The sequence below is a fragment of the Nicotiana sylvestris genome, chromosome 11 (assembly GCF_000393655.2).
Source record: "Nicotiana sylvestris chromosome 11, ASM39365v2, whole genome shotgun sequence".
NCBI lineage: Eukaryota > Viridiplantae > Streptophyta > Magnoliopsida > Solanales > Solanaceae > Nicotiana > Nicotiana sylvestris.
Genome location: NC_091067.1, coordinates 112476685 through 112487210, shown reverse-complemented (window position 1 = coordinate 112487210; position 10526 = coordinate 112476685). Strand labels below are relative to the sequence as shown.

General features: G+C 40.8%; 1 protein-coding gene across 1 annotated transcript; it reads left to right on the top strand.

Annotated features, from left to right (window-relative positions):
- Nucleotides 1-897: 897 nt before the first annotated feature.
- Nucleotides 898-3643, top strand: LOC138881503 (uncharacterized). The gene is made up of 5 exons (XM_070161735.1): nucleotides 898-1962; nucleotides 2153-2357; nucleotides 2697-3060; nucleotides 3151-3453; nucleotides 3541-3643. Exons 1-5 carry the CDS (start codon nucleotides 898-900, stop codon nucleotides 3641-3643), a joined length of 2040 nt encoding a protein of 679 aa, XP_070017836.1.
- Nucleotides 3644-10526: the final 6883 nt, after the last annotated feature.

The following is a 10526-nucleotide window of genomic DNA, read 5'->3' as shown; positions in this document are numbered from 1 at the left end:
GAAATCGACTGAGACTTTGCAAGAGACCTGGGAGAGGTTTAAGGGCATATTGGTGAAGTGCCCTCACCATGGCATTCCGGATCAATTGCTTGGACAGAGATTCTATATGGGTTTGGCTGACAGTCTAAAGGCCAATGTAGATGCTTTTGCCGGGGGTGCATTCTTGAGCAAAACTTTCACAGAGTGCAAGATTCTTCTTGATAAGATGTCTCAAAATATAGGCTGGATGACGAGAGACACAACACTCACTCCAATAGTGCATTCTGTCGATCTTTAACCCAACAACACACATGCAGAAAACATAGCCACTCTTATGACCCAGATGAGCTTGTTGATAAAGAAAATTGATGAGATGGGTACGAAACAGGTGCACATTGTGGATACCACAAATGGAGGCTTGTGCACTTCTTGCATAAACTAGCCATATGTGTGCACGTGGAATGGAGAGAATGACAACCATGGATTCAGAGAAGACATGAATTATGTCAATAATTTTGGAGGTTAGAGGCAAGGTGGGCAACAATAGGGACCAACAGCAAACCAACCGTACAGACCGAACCAGCCACAACACAACCCCAATCCAGGAGGAGCACAACCACAAGGCCAAGTCATGCCTTATCAAAGGCAACAGGGCTATAATCAGCAACACCAGCAACAGTTGACCTACCAACCACCTCATCAGTAGCAGGATAGTAACATGATCGAAATCAGGGGTATGCTGCAACAACTCATTGGGACAAATGGAAAGATGCAAGAGAAGTTAGTTGTACATGATTCAGCAATCAAAGGCATTGAAACTCAATTGAGACAGTTATCTATGGCCTTGAACAATCGCCCACAAGGAACATTGCCTGCCGATACAAACTTAATCCAAAGGAGCAGAACCTGAACCCGCTCATGGCAGTGGGTCTCAGGAATGGGAGAGATTTAGAGAGGGAGCAAGAAGTTGCTCAATCTAGGAGAGAGACAACGCCAACTACTCCAGTTGCTCCAGTTACATTAGAGATCGATGAGTCGGCAAATCTCACCGAGGTTGTAATCGAGCAAGCACAGATTGACAAGGGTAAGGAGAAGGAAGGTGAACAGCTCCTAGAACAAGTAGTAGAAAAAGCTTCCAGTAAAGAAAAGACACAAAGCAGTGGGCAGAGGTTGATTCCTGCACCATTCCCTCAGAGGTTGGTAAAGCAAAAGAAAGATGATCAATACAGGAAATTCATGGAAATGCTTAGAAAAATTCAACTGAATATTCCACTGATGGATGCTTTAAGGGAAATTCCTAGGTATGCAAAAATGATGAAAGACCTGATGTCGCAAAAATTTGGCTTCCAGGACCTGTCCACTATAACTCTGATGCAGACCTGTAGCACGGTAGTGACAAGACCTATGGCTCAAAAGGTGTCTGATCCAGGTAGTTTCACTATCCCATGCACCATTAAGAGTTATGCTTTCGTTAAAGCATTGTGTGATTTGGGATCCAGCATAAACTTGATGCCCTTGGCAATATATACAAAATTGGGCATTGGAAAAGCTAGACCTACCTCAATGTTGTTGCAACTGGCTGATCGCACAGTGAAAAGACTGAATGGAATTCTTGATGATGTGCTTGTTCAAGTGGGGAAATTTGTATTCCCTGCAGACTTCGCCATTCTTGACCGTCAAATGGATGAAGAGATACCAATCATTCTGGGAAGGCCGTTTCTAGCCACTGGGAGAGAATTGATTGACTATGAGATTGGGGAATTGAAAATGAGGTTGAACAATAAAGAAATCATATTCAATGTTCAGCAATCTATAAAGAGACCCAGCGAATTTGCAAATTGCTCACTAGTAGAGGTCGTAGATGTGATACTACAAAAGGAGGATGAGACTATTAATGTCAGGGATCCGCTAGAAGCTTGCTTGATGAATTTGGAAAATGTGGATGGTGAGGGCGGAATGGGTCATGGCTCTCAAAGGTCAAGGGTTCTGGGAAAGGGGACCCCAGTTCGAGCCCTTACACTTAGAAGAAAGAACAACAACACCTGTGAAACCATCGATAGACGAACCACCATAGTTGGACCTAAAACCACTTCCAGCTCACCTTAGGTACGCTTTTTTAGGGCCTAATTCTACTTTACCTGTTATTATATCCTCTGGTTTGCTAGCTGTGCAGGTAGAGCAACTCCGACATATGTTACAGAAATGTAAGACTACCATTGGTTGGACCATGGCAGATATAAAGGGTATCAGCCCAGCTTTTTGTATGCACAAGATTCTCCTGGAAGAAGGGCATAAACCTTCCAGAGAACATCAACGAATGTTGAACCCAAATATGAAAGAGGTGGTGAAGAAGAAAGTGATCAAATGGTTAGATGCGGGTATCATCTTCCTCATCTCTAACAGCAATTGGGTCAGCCCTATTCAATGTGTGCCAAAAAAAGGAGGAATGACGGTTGTACAAAATGAGAATAATGAGTTGATCTCAACTCGTACGATCAGGGGATGGCGGATTTTGCATGGATTACCGAAAACTGAACACGACCATCTGGAAGGACCATTTCCCCTTGCCTTTCATTGACTAGATGTTGGACAGGTTAGCTGGGCGATCCCACTTTTGTTTCTTGGACGGATACTCGGGGTATAACCAGATCTCAATAGCCTCTGAAGATAGAGATAAAACGTCCTTCACTTGTCCGTATGGCATCTTTGCCTTTCAGAGAATGCCCATTGGACTTTGCAATGCACCGGCTACATTCCAGCGGTGCATGCTAGCCATTTTCACACTGACATGGTTAAGGATATTATGGAGGTGTTTATGGATGATTTCTCCGTGGTGGGGGATTCATTCGAAGATTGTCTTCACAACCTAAGAAGAGTGCTCAAAAGATGTGTGGACACAAATCTAGTGTTGAATTGGGAGAAGTGTCATTTTATGGTACAAGAAGGAATAGTGTTGGGGCATCGAGCGTCCAGTAAAGGAATCGAGGTTGACCATGCTAATGTTGACGTGATTGAGAAGTTGTCACAGCCTACTTCAGTCAAGGCAGTGAGAAGTTTCCTTGACCACGCCGGGTTCTACAGGTGATTCATAAAAGATTTCTCTAAGATTGCTAACCTTTTATGTAAACTCCTTGAAAAGGATCAGCCCTTTGTATTTTCTAATGATTGCAGGTTAGCATTTGAGGAGCTAAAGAAGATATTGGTGGTTGCACCCATCATTGTTGCACCCAACTGGGAGCAACCGTTCGAGCTCATGTGCGATGCAAGTGACTATGCTATAGGAGCAGTCTTGGGGCAACGAAAAGGCAAGATGATGCACCCGATTTACTATGCAAGCAGGACGCTCAGTGGTGCACAAGTTAACTACACTATCACGGAAAAGGAAATGCTCACTGTAGTGTTTGCCTTCAACAAATTCAGGTCGTACTTAATTGGCTCAAAAGTTATTGTTTGTACTGACCATGCAGCAATTAGGTACTTGATAGCAAAGAAAGAGTCAAAGCTATGCTTGATTCGCTAGGTTCTATTGTTATAAGAATTTGATCTAGAAATCCATGATAGAAAGGGGATGGACAATCAAGTGGCAGATCGCCTCTCGAGGTTAGAAGGAGCAGAAAAGAGAATGGAGGTTGAAGATATCACAGAGACATTCGTGGATGAATAGTTACTTACTATGACAATGGAGGAGGTGCATGGTATGCTGATATTGCTAATTATTTAGCAAGTGGTATTGTACCTTATGAACTCTCTTCAATTCAAAAGAAAAAGTTCTTTCACTATTGTCGCTATTATTATTGGGATGAACCTCTACTATTTAAAATATATGTAGATAACATGATCCAGAGGTGTATCCTCGAGAAAGATCAACACTCTGTTTTGCAGGCTTGCAATGCTTCACCATATGGTAGACACTTTGGAGGAATTTGGACAGCAGCTAAGGTGTTGGAATCGGGTTTGTATTGGCCAACTCTAGTCAAGGATGCCAACGCTTGGGTCAAAAGATGCGATAAATGCCAAAGGACAAGCAACATTTCTTGTGGTCACGAGATGCCAATGACTACAATTCAAGAGGTGGAGGTCTTTGACATGTGGGGGATCAACTTTATAGGTCCGTTCGTCAGCTCGTATGGTAACAAATACATATTGGTAGCGGTTGACTATGTCTCCAAGTGGGTCGAAGCGGTAGCTCTCCTTACCAATGATGCAAAAGGGGTGACAAGTTTCCTAAAGAAAAACATCTTCACGTGTTTTGGCACCCCGAGAGCTATAGTCAGTGATGGTGGAACCCATTTTTGTAATAGAGCATTCGCACGCCTATTGGAAAAGTATGGAGTTTGCCACAAAGTAGCCTCACCTTATCACCCACAGTCGAGCGGGAAAGTTGAAGTGTCAAATAGGGAGATTAAAAGTGTCCTTACAAAAATAGTGAATGCAAAAAGGACCGATTGGGCGAAGAAGCTGGATGATGCATTGTGGGTGTACCACACAGCATTCAAAACTCCAATTGGTATGTCACCGTACAAGTTGGTGTTTGGAAAGGCATGCCACCTTCCGGTAGAGCTTGAACATAAAGCACTTTGGGCATTGCGGCAGTTGAATTTGTATATGGAGACCGCAGGCACCAGCAGAATCAAGGGGCTACATGAGCTCGAGGAATTCAGATTCCAGGCATTTGAGAGTGCTAGACTATACAAGGAAATGATGAAACAAATGCATTATAAGCACATCTTAGATCGAAACTTCAAACCTGGAGATCTAGCGTTGTTATACAACTCGAGATTGAGATTGTTTTCGGGTAAGTTGAAGTCTCGATGGTCAGGACCCTTCAGAGTGGTGCAAACGTTCTTAAGTGGAGTTGTGGAGATTGAATCAGAAGATGGAAAAAATAAGTTCTCGGTGAATGGGCAAAGGCTAAAACATTACCTTGGCATGGCCGAAGAAAAGAGGGATAGAGTGGTAATAACTTTGGAAGATCCCCAGTACGCGAATAAGGAGTGATGATCAAAGTCTGCGTCGTGCCGCGATGTTAAATCAGGCACTGCGTGGGAGGAAACCCATGTTTTCTTTTGTTTCTCTTTTTGTTTTGATGTTGTACTTGATGTGTGTGATACTAACCCTTTTTTAGTGTACAGGGCAAGATTGTTGCATATTGGGAGAAGTCGGGGTCAAGAACTAACTCCGGAAAGGCAAACAATTTTTAAAGCCCGTGACCGCGACCTGGGCATGACAGTTTAGACATATTCTATTTCTGGGCCACCACGACCGCGGTGGGACCACGGCCCAGGCACGGTGAATCACGACTAGGATGTTTTGTTTCTCTTTTTTCACCGCAACCGTAGTCGGGACACAGGACGGGCGCGGTGAATTACAACTAATTATTTTTTTTATTTTTTTCTCTTTCTTCTTTTTCTCTTCTAAACCTAACCGCCCCCCCACTTCCCCACTCTTCATTCTTACTCTAAATCTAAATCCCTAACCCCACGCCCCTTCTTCTTCTTCTTCTTCTTCTTCTTCTTCACATCTCTCACAAACCCATTTCTCTCCCCCCCTCCCTACACACACACACACACACTTCCGACTCCCTCCTCCCCAACCTCCATTACACTCCAACTCTACAAGAACCAGGTATGTCATGATTTCCTTCTCTCTTCTTCTCCCCTTCTCTTTTTCAATTTTAATGTTTGAGTTGTTATAGTATCTATAGTTAAATATTTGGTTTTCTTTTCTTCTTTTTAGTGGGTAATGTGTAGAATGTAGTAAAGAAGGGCATGTTGTTGTTGTGTGAAGTAAAATGTGGTGGGTGGAGTTGTGAAGTGATTGTGGTTGATTTGGGGGGAGAGTTTATACTTCCATGGGATAAATGTGTTAAATCATAGTTCCATGAACACCATGTGCTTGTCAAATTTCCCCAATTGTGCTGTAATGGCTAATATAACCATGGTGGTGGTGAAGTCTGAGTAACCACCCAGGGTTCACACAACTCAAACCCTCACTAATTGTAGCCCTTGTTTTGTTAGGTACAATGCATCAATCAAGAAAAAGATGTGCCACAGGTTCCTCTGCTAGTGGGCCAGGAGGTTCATCTAGAGCTCGAGCTTAGGTTAGTTCGAACCAGTTTGACCGTACTCAGTTTGTCTCCAAAGCAGTTCAAGATAGGTTTAATGCAAATACATTCAAGAAGCTGGTACCTGAAGTACGCATTAACAGGCATGCCTTGTAAGTTGAATGCCCAAGTATCTATGAAGAATTAAGGAGGCGATAGCTGAACATCTTGTTTAATGAACCGGAAGAGGGCAATGTACTGATGGTAAGGGAATTTTATGCGAATTGCCCGAACCATGCTGATTACGGTATGAAATACCACGGTGTATACATCTCTTGAGGCCATCCGCTGAGTGTACAGGTTGTTGGCCTTCACTGGAGAGATGGATTATTACCAAGATTATCAACGCCCACCTGTCTAAGTGGCAACCAATTGTTAAAACAATCTGTGTGGCTGGTTGGGATCCCATATGGATAAAGACGAGAATGATCCTGAACTCCCAATCTCTCACTTGGGAAGCTAAGTATTGGCTAACAATCATCAACAGCCATTTGCATCGTCCAGCAACATTACAGATGTTAATGGGCCAAGAGCAGCGACGATTTATTATCTTGTAACCCACCACAATTTTGATGTGGCTCGGCTCATTCAGGATGAAATGTTCATCCTGAAAATACTCAAAGGGTTTTACTTCACTTCCCTGGTCACCAAGTTGTGTCGTGCTTCACGAGTTCCTGAAAATCCCACAGTAGATGGGAAGTTGCCATTAAAAGCCCCATTTAAGGCTAGCAAAATCACAGTTAGGAAAGAGCAGGTTGTGGCGGATGATGATGACGCCGATGATGATGATGATGAGGGAGCTATACATGCTTTTGCCCCATTGGGGCAGATTGTTGATGAGGCGGGCCTATCACAGGATCGTCGGAGTACCTGGTTGACAGCCTTGGAATAGGATATGGCTGGCATATGCACTTCGTACACTTTGGCTACTCAAAATGCTATGTTAGAGAAAAAGATCTTGGGCTGGCTCTGAGTGCTAGGACGAGTATGTCACCTCGATCCTATCACCGTCTCCGATCAGGAGTGAGCACCAGGGAAGTCCCCTTACCTTACTCTGCTTTAATTTCCTAGACATGGGAACATGCCAAATCTTTAAGTGCGGGGTGGGGGACGGTTGTTGTTGTTGTACAATTGTATAAATTTGTTTGGTGTTTTTGGTTGCTGTTAAGTAACTTCGACTTGGCCCGAAGACGTAAACCTCTCGACGGGTCTCTTGAGGGACTTCATTCGAACAAAAAAAAAAGTCTTCTGTTAGGTAGTGTATCAACTCCCCCTTGGTTTTTCTTTAAATCACGTTTCTTTTCCAAGGGTTTCCATTTGAACCGGGTGTAGTTGTTTTTTTCCTTTTTTTTGGTTTAGGAATTTTTGGACGAAGAAGAATATAGATTGCTTTAATGTGACACTTAGTCTCATTAGTTGACTCTAGCAATAAAGCCTTAAATTGTGTGTTCTTGAGTTGGCTAAAGCACCTTGAGTAGAGTGTCTGATGGTCCTAACTGAATTGAGTCATGTGTCATGTGTGAGTGAGGCTTTGTGTATTCTATGCTAACACTCAATGCTTAGAACTTGCCCTGTATGTGTACGAGGCGAAATGGTAGTCTTAATTGGTCTGGAAAGTGATATAGGCATTTCCTTGTTGAACCTATCTATATATGTTTTCAACCATCTGATTGTATAATCCTAGTTAACCCATTTGAGCCTGTAATCCAGTTTCTTTGGCAACCACATTACAAGTCTTACCCAAGTTTTGAATTGTCTATTTTTTAACCATATCACCTCTTAGAAGCACTTGAATGGTAATGAATATGGAAAAGTTAAAGTGTGGGGTGGTTGATTGGGCTTTTGAGTGGAGCTAACGAAATAAGGAGAAAGGTGCACTGTGTTGAAAAAAAAAATTAAAAGCCACTTGAATTGAAAAAAATAATATATATATTTGTATTGTTATGAAAGGAAAAAAAATTCCTTACTAAGTGGTGATTCTTGATGTAAGTGTGCTTAATGAAGTAGGGGCTTAACTCAATGATGTAAAGGTGGAATGAAGGTTTGACAAAAGTATGGGCTTAAAAGTGAAAAATGTATTGAAGTACTTAGGGAGGTCTAGTCACTATACCCATATGTATCCTACCTGTCCCGCATCCAACATTACAACCGAATAAAGTTCTACTTGATTCTAGACCAAATGAGCTCGATTAGTCGAGTATTACACTACGGGAAAGCTTATGGTGCGTTGTTTCTGGCATAAGAATTTATTTCTGAGGGTGAGTGAAATCTTACGTATTTGAACTCCTCAGTATGTGAATTATAATGACCATGACACAAGTCTCTTTTGTGGTGAGTAGGCCCATGATTCATAAAGGGAAGGTAAGTCTAGACCTCTGGTTAAGAGTATGAAAGTCGGTTAGGGACATTATGTGGCTAGAGAAAGAGTCCACTCTTGAGGTTAGGATGTTACGCTAAGGTAGTCTATCTCTGTGAATTATTCTGGGTATAAGGAGTAGGAAAGTGACCCGGTGATTAGGCCTACAGAGTGTGGTTTTGTTGCTAGAGGACTAGAAATGGTTTAAGTGTGGGGTATTGATAATAGTCTATATTATGCGATGTAGGTGTTACTTATGCTCTAAGTTACCCATACTTTATTGATGTTTTAAGTGCTAAATGATAACAAAATTCTCTAGTTGAGGTTTTTTTTGCTTTGCAGGAGCTACTCCAAGTTAGGAGGACATATAAAGTGTTTTGGGGTCAAATATGTAGATACAAGACCAATCGAGAAGAGCCCAGATGAAAACAAGTAAGAAAAGGCAAAGAAAAACTGGGCAACAATCCACCGCAAACCGTGGTAGGGCCACGGCTGGAACACGGTGAAAGAAAGGCAAAAAATAGAAAGTTCAAAATGACTGCGGTGGGACCGCGGTCGATCTGGAGAAGGCCAAGAAAGTTTAAGGGCTAAAGTGTATAGCGTGAAAAACTTATCCTAACCCTATATAAACTTAACAAACTCGCCCAAGTGAAGGTTAAGCTTGTTTTTAGACTCAATTGGAGGCAAGAACAAGTGTGAGAAGATCAAGACACCATTAGAGTTTTTCATTCTTCTTCTTGTTATCATTATTTTGTGAATTATGAATTATCTTAAGGTTTTATCTTGTTTTACTTAATCTAGGGTTGATGGAACTAATTGTTGGATGAAGTTTTGATTAGGTTTTGATATAATTAAGTCGTTTCTTATTCTATAATTGTTCAACTATGTGTTGTCCTGTGATTAATTGAAAAGGATCTTGATTAATCGTGTCTAATTACTTTGTGTTGCTTGAGAAAGAACACTAGGTTAGATTGTTGTTGAACAACATCACTTTCGGGTCAGTTAAGAGATTACTTACTTGAATTTAAAAGCAAGGTTAAAGATAATGAAGCTTTGGTGGAATAATTCTGAGTTGCATAAATTGTTAACTAGAGTAGTTCGAGAGAATGCTTCTAGTAAGTTAACGTAATTGATCGAGGGATAATTGCGGTAACCTAGAACTCATATTTTTTATAGAGTATTACGGCGAGATTATAGCTAACGTGTCAGGAATTAATCCGACAATTGGAAAAATCAATAATCCTAGACCATTTTACCTTTGAATTCAACTCTATTCTTTATTATTGCTAGTTTTATTATTGCTTCTCATTAGTTAACTCAATTCTACTCATTATCTATTAAAAATCTTGCATCCGGAGATTGTTTGGGCTATTCATTAGCAGTGTTAAAAGTTATAGTAAATAGGTTATTTCCCTGTGGAATTCGACTCCGGACTGAACCAGATTATATATTTGCAGTGACCGCTTAGTCCTTTTTATAAGGCATAGTTGGATGTGATAAAAACGAAGAAGGAGAAAGAGGGCTGAAGTTATTTAAAAAGTAGGTACAAGTTAAAACTTTTTTAAAAAAATAGGTATAGGTTAAATTGGGACGAACAATAAGGCGGCCCATGTAATTTTTACTTAATTGTTGCTATGCTCTTTGCATAATGTATATGACGAAGGAATTAAATTGGCTTTTACTTCATGCTTTCACGACATGTATTTTATCGTTTTACTTTTTTTTTTCTTTTTATCATAGTCATAGTTCGGAAAAAATATGTTAATCTTACACCTCTGCTGTTTTCTTTAAATAAATCCTCTAAACGTTGAAAATTAGCATTCAATGGGTAACAAAGAAATATTGAGATGGAGAGAAACAAATGATGAAAATTAAGAAGAACAGTGTAGTTAGTTTAGATGAATAAAAAATTTAAATGTGAGGATGTGTCATTCTTTTTCATGGAACAGATCTGTTCATTGAAAAAGTATGGTAGTTAATATGTTACTCTGTATAAATACTACTATTCTATATAATTTCAGCACCTATAAAGAATTATTGCACTAGAAAATTTCAGTTCTTAACGGTTCCTCCGATTTTTTTTTGAGT